Source organism: Bipolaris sorokiniana (genome assembly GCF_000338995.1).
Source record: "Bipolaris sorokiniana ND90Pr unplaced genomic scaffold COCSAscaffold_19, whole genome shotgun sequence".
In the NCBI taxonomy this organism is placed as follows: Eukaryota; Fungi; Ascomycota; class Dothideomycetes; order Pleosporales; family Pleosporaceae; genus Bipolaris; species Bipolaris sorokiniana.
This window is the reverse complement of record NW_006911913.1, coordinates 257,641-272,244: the sequence shown is the minus strand read 5'-3', so window position 1 is coordinate 272,244 and position 14,604 is coordinate 257,641. Positions and strand designations below refer to the sequence as shown.

The 14,604-nt window shown below is 53.7% G+C and overlaps 7 protein-coding genes across 7 annotated transcripts; 6 read left to right on the top strand and 1 right to left on the bottom strand.

Annotated features, from left to right (window-relative positions):
* The first annotated feature begins 1,318 nt into the window (after positions 1 to 1,318).
* Positions 1,319 to 3,521, top strand: COCSADRAFT_154191 (uncharacterized protein). Its single transcript, XM_007707505.1, has 5 exons — positions 1,319 to 1,436; positions 1,501 to 1,620; positions 1,668 to 1,929; positions 1,998 to 2,398; positions 2,453 to 3,521. The coding sequence occupies exons 1-5, from the start codon at positions 1,345 to 1,347 to the stop codon at positions 3,174 to 3,176; spliced, it is 1,599 nt and encodes a 532-aa protein (XP_007705695.1). The 5' UTR covers positions 1,319 to 1,344; the 3' UTR covers positions 3,177 to 3,521.
* A 249-nt stretch (positions 3,522 to 3,770) lies between these two features.
* COCSADRAFT_154188 (uncharacterized protein) lies at positions 3,771 to 5,918 on the top strand. The gene is made up of 3 exons (XM_007707504.1): positions 3,771 to 3,949; positions 4,033 to 4,619; positions 4,675 to 5,918. The coding sequence occupies exons 1-3, from the start codon at positions 3,846 to 3,848 to the stop codon at positions 5,628 to 5,630; spliced, it is 1,647 nt and encodes a 548-aa protein (XP_007705694.1). The 5' UTR covers positions 3,771 to 3,845; the 3' UTR covers positions 5,631 to 5,918.
* Positions 5,919 to 6,119: 201 nt separating this feature from the next.
* COCSADRAFT_185654 (uncharacterized protein) lies at positions 6,120 to 8,550 on the top strand. Its single transcript, XM_007707503.1, has 3 exons — positions 6,120 to 6,513; positions 6,564 to 8,141; positions 8,194 to 8,550. Exons 1-3 carry the CDS (start codon positions 6,361 to 6,363, stop codon positions 8,377 to 8,379), a joined length of 1,917 nt encoding a protein of 638 aa, XP_007705693.1. The 5' UTR covers positions 6,120 to 6,360; the 3' UTR covers positions 8,380 to 8,550.
* Position 8,551: 1 nt separating this feature from the next.
* COCSADRAFT_348834 (uncharacterized protein) lies at positions 8,552 to 9,885 on the top strand (the record flags this gene model as incomplete). Its single annotated transcript, XM_007707502.1, has 3 exons — positions 8,552 to 8,574; positions 8,821 to 9,266; positions 9,391 to 9,885. The coding sequence occupies 3 exons, from the start codon at positions 8,552 to 8,554 to the stop codon at positions 9,849 to 9,851; spliced, it is 930 nt and encodes a 309-aa protein (XP_007705692.1). The 3' UTR covers positions 9,852 to 9,885.
* COCSADRAFT_41722 (uncharacterized protein) lies at positions 9,865 to 11,187 on the bottom strand. Its single transcript, XM_007707372.1, has 3 exons — positions 10,992 to 11,187; positions 10,561 to 10,878; positions 9,865 to 10,339 (listed from the first exon to the last, which is right to left on the bottom strand). The coding sequence occupies exons 1-3, from the start codon at positions 11,108 to 11,110 to the stop codon at positions 9,919 to 9,921; spliced, it is 858 nt and encodes a 285-aa protein (XP_007705562.1). The 5' UTR covers positions 11,111 to 11,187; the 3' UTR covers positions 9,865 to 9,918.
* Positions 11,188 to 12,008: 821 nt separating this feature from the next.
* COCSADRAFT_348822 (uncharacterized protein) lies at positions 12,009 to 12,834 on the top strand (the record flags this gene model as incomplete). Its single annotated transcript, XM_007707501.1, has 1 exon — positions 12,009 to 12,834. One exon carries the CDS (start codon positions 12,009 to 12,011, stop codon positions 12,519 to 12,521), a length of 513 nt encoding a protein of 170 aa, XP_007705691.1. The 3' UTR covers positions 12,522 to 12,834.
* Positions 12,835 to 13,597: 763 nt separating this feature from the next.
* On the top strand, positions 13,598 to 14,544 carry COCSADRAFT_348818 (uncharacterized protein; the record flags this gene model as incomplete). Its single annotated transcript, XM_007707500.1, has 1 exon — positions 13,598 to 14,544. The coding sequence occupies one exon, from the start codon at positions 13,598 to 13,600 to the stop codon at positions 14,117 to 14,119; it is 522 nt and encodes a 173-aa protein (XP_007705690.1). The 3' UTR covers positions 14,120 to 14,544.
* Between the last annotated feature and the right edge of the window lie 60 nt (positions 14,545 to 14,604).

Below are 14,604 nucleotides of genomic sequence, written 5' to 3'. Positions count from 1 at the left end.
TATCTTCTTTCGTTTTTCCCTTTCCCCTCCTTTTCTTCTTCTTCTCCGCATGTCTTTCTCCTCGCTACGTGTATGTGGCGAACTCCACTCTCGCACCGGAGCTATGTGCTGACTACCGCCCAGTACCCAATTTTCTGCATCTTGTCGGTATGCACTAGAAACATGAGCACATGCAACATGCAACGCCCGCCTTATCCATACATGGTGGGGATAGTATCGAGGGGAACCTAGCTTCTCACGATTGATGAGTACGATGAAACAACATGAACTGTAACCCCAATGACGATACAATACACAACGTAAAAGACTTGACCAAGCTTATCACCCGCCATAAATCCATACTATACCAGGCAACGCCAGCCTCAAGCGTGCCTCGGCGCAAAGCTTGAGATGTGGACTCGACGGGAGGCGCTTCCAACGTCCAACGCCGACTGCAACATGGATCCACCCGTAAAAGCGGATCACAACCATTTAATTGGCCACACCTTGTTTATGACCGCAACCTACCGACGTCATCAGTGGGAACCTCATCACACATATCGCGCGAATTAGCAACCAGGCCCACTTTCGTTTTGCGCGCGAAAAAAAAAATCAATATCGAATGGGGCGTGTAAGAGGAGAAACTGTGGGTGTCTGGAGTCTGGAGAGATTATGGAGAGAAAGGGGGGATTCTTTTTGCGGAGAGTGCGGAGGAGCCCAACATTGACATACACGCGCGGCCATGGGAGTGAATAAATAGATAGTAGTAGAATCATGGTACCGATCAAACACGCTATTCAGAGAGAGAGAAAAAGGCTACTGATAGATCAAAGCCCTACTTTCCTCTCATCATGCGCAAGGCGGACTTCTGATCCCCCCCCCCTTGCTTTTCACAAACCGTCGCCCGTCGCCAGCGGCCTCGGCATCAAGTAACCCCCAACCAAGCCACGAGTCGCAACGACAAGCACTAAATCACCCCGGTCGTGTCAGGGCTTGACATTTCTTCTTTGCGCCCTCCGAGATCCACGTTGTTGCTTGGCTCCCCCCAATCACTGACTGGTTGCTCGGAGGCTATACCAAGATTGGTATCACATCAGTAGCATGTACCTCAGCTGTGTCTGTGTGGGTGTGTCCCGACAAGGTCCCAACCACGCATTACCAATACCGGGACAGAGTCAAATGTCCGCTTGCGGGGCTCCCACGTTGGGTTTTCCGGGACCTGACTATTGCCCGCGTTTGTGGTTCCCAGTCTGGCAGAGTGTGGGCATCGAAGAATATATAAGTCTCGCCGCGCGCTCGCGTTAGCTTTGTTGGTTGTTTCTTCTTTCAACTGCGCTTGTTCAAGACGAACGTGACGGGGCAATCATGTATCAAATTGGGAATATTTACGGTATCACGGCTATTGCCGTTATTGGTGGTGGGTTGTTTGGGTTTGATATTAGCTCCATGAGCGCTATGTATGCTACTTGTCCCCCTTGGATTTCCAACTGCTTGGAGGAGATGAGATGCTGACGGGAATAGTTTGCCAACTCAACAGTATCGATGTTACTTTAATCAGGGACCGCTGGGTCCGCCTTTTACGGGGCCTGAGGATGCGTGCTCCGGGCCTAAGGCTGATGTGCAGGGTGGTATCACCGCTGCGTAAGCGTCCATCCTCACAACTACTGTATCGTTTTAACACAACACAGTATGCCCGGTGGTTCCTTTGTCGGTGCTCTCGTATCTGGATACCTGACTGATAAGCTGGGTCGTCGTCGCGCGATCCAGATCGGCTGCCTCATCTGGATCATCGGATCGATAATTTCTTGTGCAGCCCAGAACATCGGCATGCTCATTGTCGGTCGCTTTATCAACGGTCTCTCTGTCGGTATCTGCTCTGCCCAAGTACCCGTCTACATATCAGAACTAGCGCCCCCGTCTCGCCGTGGTCGCGTTGTCGGCAGTCAACAGGTAAGCTTTCAACCCCACAACACCCACAACACATTTTGAGCATTTGCTGACCGTGTATCGGAAAACAGTGGTCGATAACTTGGGGTATCCTCCTAATGTTTTATATCTCCTACGGCTGCAGTTTCTTGGATGGAACCAAGGCCTTCCGTATCCCATGGGCCCTGCAGATGATTCCCGCAATTATCCTTGGTTTTGGCCTTGTCTTTCTACCCGAATCTCCGCGTTGGCTTGCACGACATGACCGCTGGGAAGAGACTCAGGCCGTTCTTGTCCTGGTTCATGGCAAGGGTGATCCCAACAGCCCGTTTGTCAAGCTTGAGATGGATGAGATTCGCCAGGCGATTGAGTTTGAACGCCAAAACGCCGATGTCACTTTTATGGAGCTATTCAAGCCTAACATGATTAACCGTCTTCATATTGGTGTATTTACCCAGATCTGGTCCCAACTTACTGGAATGAACGTCATGATGTGGGTATCTCGAAAAAACTTATCTTTACAGTATGGAAACTGACAAATTCACAGGTACTATATCACGTACTTGTTCGGTATGGCAGGCTTAAAGGGAAATCTCAACTTAGTTGCCAGTTCCATCCAATATGTCATCAACGTAATCATGACTGTACCCGCCCTCCTCTTCATGGACCGCTGGGGACGCCGCCCAATGTTCGTCATCGGCGCCACCCTCATGATGACCTGGATGTTCGCCAATGCCGGTCTCATGGCTTCGTACGGCAAACCCGCACCCCCTGGCGGCGTGGACAACATCGCCGAGCAATCGTGGGAAATCGGCGGTGCCCCTTCGAAGGCCGTAATTGCTTGTACCTATCTCTTCGTCGCTTCTTACGCACCTACCTGGGGTCCAGCATCATGGGTCTATCCCCCTGAAATCTTCCCGCTCCGTATCCGCGGCAAAGCCGTTGCGCTGTCGACCTCCGCAAACTGGATCTTCAACTTCGCACTATCGTACTTTGTTCCCCCAGCCTTCGTCAATATCCAGTGGAAGGTGTACCTCATCTTTGGCTGCTTCTGCGCTGCAATGGCTATCCATACGTTTTTGCTTTTCCCAGAGACCGCTGGAAAAACGCTCGAGGATGTCGAGGAGATGTTTATGACGAGGATCCCCGCGTATAGGACGAGGGTCGAGTACAATTCTACGAGGAATGCGGAAAGGGGACGGTTTGGGGAGAAGGGGGCGGGGCTGGAGCAGAGTCCGGAGAGGGTGGAGAATGCTGAGGTGAAGGTTTAAGGGGTGTGAGGAATAGGGAATGTGGGGGAGTGGATGTTGTTTTATGGTCGAGATGGCTTTAAGGCTTTTTGATAATACCCAATTGCACTGTTCTGAAAGGTATTTGCTACGTCTGAACGTTTTTCTTTCTCCCACTCCAAAACTAAAAAGAAGCCTTAGATACCGAAGACCATTTCACTTATAAACCCAATTTCTTACTCGAATTTCGAGACGCCAGAGAGGAGTTTTTCAAGTTTCAGCGCCGAAGAAGATCTCTTCATTTCTCCTTGATTGACTACTCCATCAATTTCTGAGCCAAAAAATACTGTATCTAGCCCATGTTAGCCAATGCAAATCGTCAAGGCACGTTTCCCACAATGAACTGGAAGATTGCTGCCTTGTAGGAAAGACAAATATATGGGATGACTAATGGTGACAGGGAAATCACATGATGACTTGACATCTACTTTGTAGATAATAGATAAACACAGCCACTGTCACTGTTACATGCACATTCCAAAAACGGTTGCAACCCGTCATCCGGCAGCAACGGCAAGTGGATCCCCTCCCCAGGCCGCCGCGCTCCCAAACTTCGCAAGCGAAACCGCGCCCCCCCTCCCCCCCCGGCGCCCGTCGTATCAAGCGGGCTTGCAGCCGCGCAACACATTTCCCTTTGCAAGCAGCATCACCATGTCTGCTTCGCGCGAGTCGAGCACGACTTCCGCCGAGTCGCCCAGCGAGGACGCGCCGAGCGTCGAAGCGCTGTTTTTGATCCGCTTCGACAAAAAAGTCGGGTACGTCATTTCACCTCATGTTTGCCTATTGCCGAGTACACTACCTGATGAAGCTATTGGGCGCTGACACGACAACTTGCTAGGTACACCGTGAGCTGGAAACGCACAGCGACGCCAGACATCGAGCTCGAGAACGCGGTGGAATATAAATCGTTGCCGTCAGGATTGCATTCCGTGCAGAGCGATCTCGTGTACTTTACGCATCAGGGATATGCCGGGCTGAGCGCATTTGCGAAGGGGGAGGCCGGGGATGAGGAGCGCAATGCCAAGTTCATTTCTGTAGGGGTGCTTGTGAAGAAGGAGGGAGAGTTTGGGCGGTTGGGACGAGCGTGGTTGCTTGCGGGGAGGTTGGAGAAGATGGCTGCAGCACTGGCTGAGGATGCAGACACGGTGGCGCCGTTGGAGGAGTTTTGGAGGGAGCAGGTTGAAAGGCGGGGGTACGGGAGTGATGATGGTGAGGGAAAAGAGTATAGTAGGGAACGCGCCATTTCGACGGTCAGCGCGGCGCTCAAGGATGAGGAGAGCCTGCCCGAGTACCATCCTGCGCTGTCCATACAGCGGTTTCTGGATGTGTTTGGGCCATTGGTGTTTCGGCTACAGCAGGCTGCGCTGTTGAGGAAGAGGATACTGTTTGTGGGCATTCCGCCTGTCAGGACGGCTTGCGAATTTGGTAGGTCTTTCATGCTCTACAGCGCATTGATTGATCATGACACTGACGCTGCCAGTGTATAATCTCTCCATCCTCTCCAGCATATCACCACGCGACACCGAGCTCCTCACCCCCGGCACAGAAGAGCTGCTACGACTGTCCTGCCTCTTCTCCGTCGGCGTGCATGAAATCCCATATCTCGAAGACCTAAGCAAACCAAAGCATGGCGGACACACTCCAGGCGCTGAGGCGTCGGTTGGGTGGGTGGCATGCACGACGGACGAAATCATCACTACCAAGACTAAGCTGTACGACATTGTCGTCGAGCTCCCACACACATACGATGCGCCGCCGCAAGAGCGACGCTGGCCACGGATACGGACGAGCGACGGCAGCCTCATTAAGGCTAGCCAGCGGGACGTTGCACGCTACAAAATGCTGCACAGGGAGCTATACAAGCATCGCAACCGGTCAAAGACAGCACCTGAGGCGTATACAGACGAGGAAAACGACGACACGGCGCCGCTACTGTCACGCGACGAGGTGGATGGCCAAGGCGCCGACGACGACTTCAACGAAGCATACGACGAGACAGTTGTTGAGCCCATGACTTGGTCACGGCTTGCATACATGGGCTACATGTGGTGGGCGTCGGCGGGCGAGAGGGATGCATACGCGACTGCAGAGCACGAGGCGGATCGCGAGCTCATTGGCGACTTGGCCGAGTACTCTCAGTCGTTGGAAACAGCAATTATTGCATACTTTCACCGCCAGTCCTCGCTGCTCATCCAGTCTCTGGCGCAAATCATCGAGACCGACGAGCAGGGCGAGCGTGACAACGACGACGACGACGATGATGACGGCAAGGCACTGATTATAGACCAGGACGACCTGTCACGCATGGGACTCGACACCTGGTCGGAGGCGGACCGAGCGTTTGTGCAGGAGTTTGGCAGCCTCTACTTTGGACGTACTGTTGGGATCAAGGGCAGCGAGATTGATTGCTGTGGGTTGAGGGTGCCTGTGTTCTAAGCAGGGATCAGAACCGGTGAAATAGACATACTGTGAACTGACGTGGGGTGTGTGTGTGTGTGTGTGTGTGTGTATGTACATGGATGCTGGCGTTATTTTTTGTAGCCAGCGGCGTCTTTGGTGTCGAATTGGAGTCTGCGCTAGATGGCGGTCCTGAAATACCCGCTCGGCCTTGTCTTGATTTACGTTCCCACACACACCCTGCAGGCCGAAGTGGTGAACACACTCTCTGCGACCCGTCTCTACATAGGACGATGTGCCTCCTCAGCTAGCCATGCACAATGCAGTTCGTTTTTGTCGTCTCTGTCCCGTGCAATTTCTCAGACATCTCGTATACAATTAATACATATGCTCGGATTGGCCGGCTGGCTGTCATCGACGCCAGCCCGAAGTCGGACCCCGCAATTGGGGAGCACAGGCCGCAAGCGATTTTCTGCGCCCCGCATCGTCATATGCCATTCACTGGACGGCTTAGTCGCGTTGAATCACCGAGCACCAAACTTTTTTCTTTTTCCTTCTGAAATGTGATTCATACCGCCATACTTTTTTTACTAATTAGTCTCACCTCTCTGCCATTTTTCTCTTCATATATTCACCACATACCCTCCTGACGTCTTCGTCTTCTCTCATCCGACTTCATACAAAGATAACTTGCATTCATCGCCGCTTAGCGTGAGTCAGTTGACTTTGACTCAGGGAAAAAAAGCAATCCGCGCGACCACGATTCAACATGCCGATGCTTGCAGAGCCATGGAAAAAGTACCAGCCGTTTAAGCCATTACATCTGCCGGACAGGACATGGCCTAACAAGACTATTGACAAGCCACCGCGCTGGCTGTCGACCGATCTGCGAGATGGCAACCAGAGTCTAGTCGACCCCATGGTATGTCTGCATCCGCTGCACCTAACAACCTGCACTAACACGGGCCCTAGGATGGAACGCAAAAATGGGACTATTTCCAGATGCTCGTCAGGCTTGGCTACAAGGAAATTGAAGTCTCGTTTCCCTCGGCGTCACAAACTGACTTTGACTTTACACAACGCCTTATCCAGACGCCTGGCATAGTCCCTGACGATGTCGCCATACAGGTCCTTTCGCCCTGCCGCAAGGAGCTCATTCGCCGAACCGTCGACTCCCTCAAAGGCGCTCGCAATGCCATCCTCCACTTGTACCTTGCTACGAGCCCGTGCTTCCAGCAGATTGTCTTCGACATGAACAACGAAGAGACGATTGCTCTTGCTGTCGAGTGCACAAAGTACGCGCGATCGATTACAAAGGACGATCCTGAGCAGGCTGGCACCCACTGGTCGTACGAGTTTTCTCCAGAGACGTTTTCAGACTCGTCGCCAGAGTTTGTTATTGAAGTCTGCGAGGCGGTCAAGGCTGCATGGGAGCCATCAGTCGAGAACCCAATCATCTTCAACCTGCCAGCTACGGTTGAAATGTCTACGCCCAACGTGTACGCCGACCAGATTGAGTACTTTTGCAAGAACATTAGCGAGAGGGAGAAGATTTGCGTGTCGCTGCACCCACACAACGACCGTGGTTGCGCCGTTGCAGCTGCGGAACTGGCTCAGATGGCTGGCGCGGACCGTGTAGAGGGCACGCTGTTTGGCAATGGAGAACGTACAGGAAATGTCGACCTCGTGACTCTGGGCCTGAACCTGTACACGCAGGGAATTCACCCCAAGATTGACTTTTCGGACCTCAAATCAGTCATTGATATGGTCGAGAGCTGTAACAAGATCCCAGTCCATCCTCGTGCGCCATATGGTGGCCAACTTGTTGTGTGCGCCTTCAGTGGCTCACATCAGGACGCTATCAAGAAGGGATTCCAGATGCGCAAGAAGAACGGTGCGACAAACGAGAGCCGATGGCAAATCCCATATCTCCCTCTGGACCCACAAGATATCGGGCGTACATACGAAGCTATCATCCGTGTCAACTCGCAAAGTGGAAAGGGAGGTATTGCCTGGATCATTCAGCGCCAGCTCGAACTCGACCTCCCGCGTGGTCTGCAAATTGCCTTTTCCAAGATTGTGCAAAAGGAAACAGATATGCTTGGCCGCGAGCTTTTGCCTAGTGAAATCACGGCTCTTTTCGAAGAGGCGTATCATCTCAAGCGCAACCCCCGCTTCTCTCTTGTCGACTATGAGATCAAGGCCGATCGCTCGGCGACTCCTCAACCGCCGCAAGAGGGTAGGACCGTCAGCACCCAGAATCTCCGCCGTATCTTTACCGGTGTCATCGAGATTGACGGTCAGGAACACAGCATTCGCGGTTCAGGAAATGGTGCTCTGTCGTCACTGGCTGATGCGCTGAGGAGTCTGGGTATCGATCTGGATGTTGTAGATTACAACGAGCATACTATTGGTACGAGCAAGGATGCTAAAGCAGCGACATACATTGGATGTACTGCTGCCCAGAGCAGCCAAAAGGTTTGGGGTGTAGGAATCCACCAGGATGTGGTTCAAGCGTCTCTGATTGCCATGTTGAGCGCTGCTTCTTCGGTGAGTCTCATGGTGGGGTTTGGGGACTGAGGGAGATGCTGACTGATTACAGTTCTTGTCATCGAGACCAACAACGCCTATCCCCTTCCGCCCTAAGCGATCGAATACTCTGGAAATTCCTACCCCAGGATCGAGTCCAACACATGATTCAAAGAAAGAGAATGGCCCTTCTGTTGTGGATAAGCTGGAGGCTGCGGTAAATGGTGAGCAGGCTGATGTTCAGAGTGCGGGTGTGTAAGCGTATGACGTCGTTTGTGATTTGTTCTATCATTTCCAATTTGCATTTATCCATATCGCATGTAGCACGGGGTGTTTTATCAAAAAGTCACTGTATCAGTGTCGAAAAGTGTGATTTAGGTATCTAGAATATATCCACCATCTGGATCAGATATGCGTCTCTGTACTCATGTATGTCCTTGTTCCTGATAAGAAAGTGAGTCTTCAATCTACCATTGTGTAACACCCCCCCCCCCCCCCGACATCGGATGCCCATGTACGGTTATCACCGGCTTTGAATCCCGTAAATACCAATCCTGCAGATCCAACTTAGTCCCATGTAACCACAGGCCATTGTATCAATCTTATCTATCCATCCATCTCAAACACCACAACCGCATCCCCTCGCACCACTTCACCACCGTCACAATGCCACCCCCAAACGACACTCCCCCAACCCCAGCCTACTTCCCCACCTCCCCCACCTCCCCCCTTCACCCCCCTCCACCCTCTACTCAACCCTGCGCTCCCTCCCCGCTTCCTCTCTAAACCCCATCCACACACACCTCATCCCTCCCCGCAGCGCCCACGCCTTCCGCGTCCCCGCCGGCTCCCTATTCCGCCTCTCCACGCCCCAGGGCCCACAAGTCGGCGACTTGAACATCTGGAACGCACATGATCCGAGAGAAAGATTCTGGGCGGCCAGGACGAGGCAGCTGCAGAGTAGTCATGTTGGCGAGGGGGATCGGCTGTGGAGTTGTTTGCCGTTTATGAGACCGCTTTGCGGGGTTATCGATGATGGGTGTAGGCTAGGGGATAGGCAAGGGGGGAGGGACGGGAGGGGGAAGGAAAAGACGAGGTGGGATGGACGATGTCATGATTTGTTGGGGACGAGGTGTGATCCTTATGGTACTTTTATTTATTTTTTCCCTTTTCTAATTCCTTTCATGTGTCCCTGGCGGAAAGGAGTGCGGAGGGAGGAGAGTGGAAGAAGGATAAAGGGGAAATGTCTGAGGCTGATATAAAGAGGCAGTTTCCCACATGCTCACAGGCGCGAGGTACGATTTTCACTGCCACTCCAACCTCGTGCGGGCTGTTCTTCCCTTTGGCCTCACGGAATTCGACGTCCACGACGTGCTAAATGTATTTCAAGTCACTGGGCTGGACGAGCAGGGCAGGTACTTTATGGAGGCTAGTCCGGCGACGGAGGAGAGTTATATTACGTTCTTCGCAGAGCAGGATTTGCTGTGTGCGTTGAGTACATGTCCGGGTGGGGATCTGAGTGCGTGGGGATGGCATCAGGCGGAAGAAGGGAAAGAAGGGGAGGGTGAGGCGTCACCGCCGGATATGAAGAGTACGTGTCGGCCGATTCGGGTGGAGGTGCTGGAGATTGAGGAGGGGATGAGGAGGGAGGTGTTGAAGGGGTGGAAGAGACCCGAGAAGAGTGGGTATGTGGGTATGCATGGGATGAGGATTCCGATTGGGGAAGAGTAAAAAAAAAAAGAGAAGACGAAAAGAAGAGTTGATGATGGATGGTGTTGGTTGGTGATGAAGAAACTCTCTACAGCTTGACACCTCCGTGAATCTTCCCCCCATCAAGCACAATCGTGTCACCGTTGACATGGCTTCCCGCCCTGGAACTCAGAAACACGACCGCAGCAGCAATATCCTCGGGCCGGCCTACCCGTCCGTTCGGAGTCGCCTTGCCCAGCGCCTCTTCTCCACCCGCCTGCTGCATCACCACATCTGTCATTTTGCTCGCGAAGAAGCCCGGCGCAATGCCCGTGACGAGAACGTGGCGCGGTCCTAGCTCAACAGCTAGGTTGCGCACAAGGTGCAACACTGCAGCTTTCGACACCGCGTACGAAAAGGCGGCCGAATCACCACCCACCGAGCCTGTGCCGATACCCGCGACGCTGCCGGTTACAATCACCCGCGCGGGATCCTGAACTGAAGCTGCTTTTGTGAGCAACGGGGCGAATCTAAAAACTCAAATGTCAACGAACGTCCTTAATCCTCTTTTTTTTCTCTTTTGCTTTTCCCCTGAATACAAATCGGTTCTTTCCGTTCCTTCCGTTCTTTTGCTTGTGCTTTGTTTTTCCCTCAAAGTCCCCTTATTAGATTTTGCTTCTAATCCTGGACGAACCTCATACTTGGGTTGGGGGGGGGGGGGGTGGGGGAAAAGTCCGGAAATCAAACATACTTTTGTATTGTGAAAAATACACCCTTGACATTCAGGTCCATGACGCGGTCCCAGCCATTCTTCTCGTCGACGGCGTCAAACCTACTGCCCCATGTTGCCCCCGCATTTGCAAACAGAATGTCCACGTGATCGGTGTGCTTGGCTATCTCGCCCACCAGCCGGACGATCTCGGAGACTTTGGAACTATCGGCGGGAACGGAGTAGGCTTTTGCGCCCGGAAATTTGTTTGGCAGGGCGTTGAGGGCGGCCGCGGCCGCGTCGCATGCCGAGGCCTTGCGCGAGGTGATGAAAATCTTAGAGCAGCCGGCTTGCATGAGTCTTTTGATATTTACGGGAAACAGTTAGTTTTTTCTTTATCGGTGATTGTTTGTTTATCGTGGCATCGTGAGGTTTATTGTTGGATGCGTGCAAAAGGTATGCATGGTACACACCCTGATGCTGCGTGGAGCCCTAGCCCTCGCGAGCCGCCGCTGACGACGGCGACTTTGCCTTTGAGGCTGAAGATGTTGGCAAAGTCTTGGAGCCGGACATCTTGTTCCGCCGATGCCATGGTTGATGATCACGTGTGGATTAGAGTTGTGACAGATGCCTCGTAGAGCGTGGTAATGGCAACGAGCAAAAAAAGTAAGGAAACAGGCTGGAAACTAGAGGCTGGGCGAGATAGATCCCTAGTACAATAACCCTGTTCGCGACCTCGGTCTTGTCGTTCACCATGCAAAGAGTGTACCGAGGCAGTTTACCACGCTAGCTGCAATGGTTCCAAGCAGCCAAACACATCCAGAGGGTTTTTTGCAAGTACATGGCGGAACAACACACAAAGTCCACTGCATAGTACATACAACATCTAGAAGTCAAACAAATAGGCATTGGTGGTGTGCGTGTCATGTCAGAAGACTGGGCTCTCAAAATCTCAGCCCTATAGCATGTTTAATGATTTGCACAACGTTTCGCCTAGACGTACCGTATCATGCATTTGGACTAGCGGTCGGATGTAAGCAGGGTAGCAAGTGCAAGCAATGGTCCCTGGTTCTGGAAGAGACATGGTGGATGGTGGTTGCCTCGTATTTTCCGAGTGGTTGAGTGGAGGTGGTCGAGTTAAGGTTTGGGGGTTCATTGAGCCACTCGGTCGGGTCATTGCACAGTAGCAACTTCAACCCGGTGGTGTGTAGTGTAAGACAGGTCTCACCTTGTGAGGCACGCTGCTGCGCCTGGCGTGATTACCAAGATATTTGTCATGGGACGGGAGCGGAAATGAGGCCATCACGCGAGGCGGGCATGGAAACTGTCGAATACCGCGGTGGCATGCCGTGGGGTGGGGTGCGTGAGGCAAGAGGACGATGCGTGGAAAAAAGGTGCGGATATTGCAGGGGCAACCGCGTTGAATCCTTTTGCCGATCATTTTTGTCGATTGATGCCTTTTCTAGGCGGCTGTAAGAGCGTTCGCCGACATGGCACAAATGCCGTCTGGTGGACGCGTCGGCAGGTCGCCACCAATGTTCAACACACATTTCGCCTTTGCGGCATTCTCCCTGCACCGCCGGACCACCAAGCTTTTGGGGATTTTGCAAGCGCGCGCAAGACTGGTAGTGGAACATGTCCAATTGGACTTTGACAAGGCGTCGATCGGCTGCGCTAGGAGAACCAAGGCAAGAGAGTTAGGGGGAAGGGAAGTGTTAGTGTGCTGCCAACGGCGCATTTCGGGAAACCATGGTCGATTTGAGAATAGGCAGGGGGCCATGATTCGGGCCTGTGTTGCAGACGACGGACAGTCTTTGCAGATGGGGTGTTTTACTCGACCAAGTTGGTCTTGCCCTTCGCCCTTCGCCCTTCTCGAAAAGCCCCTCTCGGCTGGCTTCCTGAGACGGAGACTGCCGGGCGGCCAGGGGGGCCGCGCAATCATGGATGATCAACAAGCGATCAACTTCGCAGATCGTGACTGCGTAAGGGTCCTTTTTGCCTGACGTGGTGGCAGGTTGAGGCGGCAGATGCAGCCAAGGAGCACACGCGCAGGTAATCAATATTCAACGGCAGGCCACAACAGGCGACGAGGGACAAGGGACGAGGGACGAGGGAAGAGGCGAGAAGTGAGGGAATAGGGAAAAGTCAACAGGGAAGCTTGCAGACAGGGCCGAGTGGCGCATGGTGGAAGGTGCCGAGGCAGGCTGAGATTGGTGGTCTGGCGGGCGGAGAATAGGACGTGCCAAGGTGTGTATCAGAAACATGGCAGCTGTGCTTGAGACATGCGGCGAACGCCTCGTAGGGCTCCGGATGCGCGCGTGCTAGGCGACGGGCAGAGTCAGCTCGACGTGGCAACAAGCAGCGCCGTGCCGGTCTAGACGAGCGGTTCGGCAGTTGGAGGCACACTTGGGGCCCCTTCTGCCCTAGCAGGTAGGGCTTGGTCACCGCCTCGGGACCAGGCTGAGCCGTGGACCAGTAGTCTTGATGCCGTGTGAGCAGGCGTGGACGGCTACTAGTGTGTGTAGTACTATGTACTAGAAATTAGGAGAGAAGTTGGCATGGCAAGGCATGGTTACGACAGGGCATGGTATAGCATGGCAGTGGGGCGCTCGGGACGGGGGCGGACAGGCCAAACGTGGGGAAACACGTTCGGCCAGACGACCATGTAACTACTATGTAGCACTTGTCTATGTAGTATCAGGTAGTAGTACGTTAGTAGACAAGCATACATGTGTAGCAGTTACAGTTATAGTGTGCGTACACCATGTACATAGCCACATATACTACACGTGTAGTATTCATGTATGCATCTGTGTACATAGTATGTATGTACACTACACAGTACTTGGGTACTCTAGTCCCTACATAGTTACTTGGTCGGCACTGGCACTGGCACTGGCACTGGTAGGGCCAGGGATCGCCTCGGCCAGCGGTGCGAGCCCAAAAGCCTATTCTGGCACTTGCATCTGCATCTGCATCTGCATCGGCACTGCGCAGGGCCAGTCCACGGCGGGCTCAAAGACGCAGAAGTCTTGCGCATGCGCATGCGTCCAGTCTATTATGGAATGGCTGATGGGGGATGGGCGCCACCGGGGCCGCCAATCTCAGCGTGACATTGCATTACGTCGGGGTGACACGGGTGGGGCTCGGTGGCTTGACGTCTGTGGCGCACCCGCCGTTGGAACTCTGCTGCTACTGCCACGGCCACGGCCACGGCCACGGCCACTGCTGCTGTGGCTGGGCTCCTCCGCTGAACCACTGCCACCATGCTCAGTTGATCCAAAACCTGCCCACGCACCCGCTCTCCCGCCGCCCCTGGACTGACACAAGCACCGCGCCATCCGCCTCTCGCCTGGCCGCGCGACCTGCGCTGTTGGCTGACACATTCCCATTCCGTAGAATGCTCGCCTTGCAGCCGGCACCTGCCATGCCATGCCATGTCTTGGCCGGGGCGACAGGCGGTAACGAAAAGCCTTCAATTCCCACATGCAGGTCGACCCCTGCTGAAATCTCGCCGAAGACGCCTGCCATGGGCGTTTTGGGAGAAGCGTTGTGGACCGCTGGCACTTTAGGCACGAACCGATCATCTTCTGGAACATGAGGCTTCGACAAGTCCTGACTGTCTCGTCGTCCAAGCCTGTCTGCCCGGATCGGCGTCCGAGTTGACCACGGAGATGGCATCCCGTGTAGTCCTAGAGCCTCGACTTGTGCCTTCGCGTCGTCCCGTATCCAGCAAGCGCCTCCAGCTGTACCCGCTTTACGGAGCCATTGAGCTGTCTTCACGAAACACAGGCACGCACGCTTGCATGCCACCCATTGCCCCACCCGCTGACCCAGGTCTAGGGAATATATCTCAACTTTGGTGGCACTCGAGACCCGCAAAAAGCTTCGCTGCCTCTTGTGCTTTGCATACTCACTTACGCAAAACTACTCTCCTACTGGTCATTACCCCTACGTCAGCCGCTCTAAACAGCACCGTGTTTCTCTTTTTTGCTGCCGCACTACCACACTAGTCAACCATCCGGGAAAGCAAGACAAGGGCCACCGAGCCTCCATCCCCTCCCCCCCCCCCCCCCCCCCCCCCTC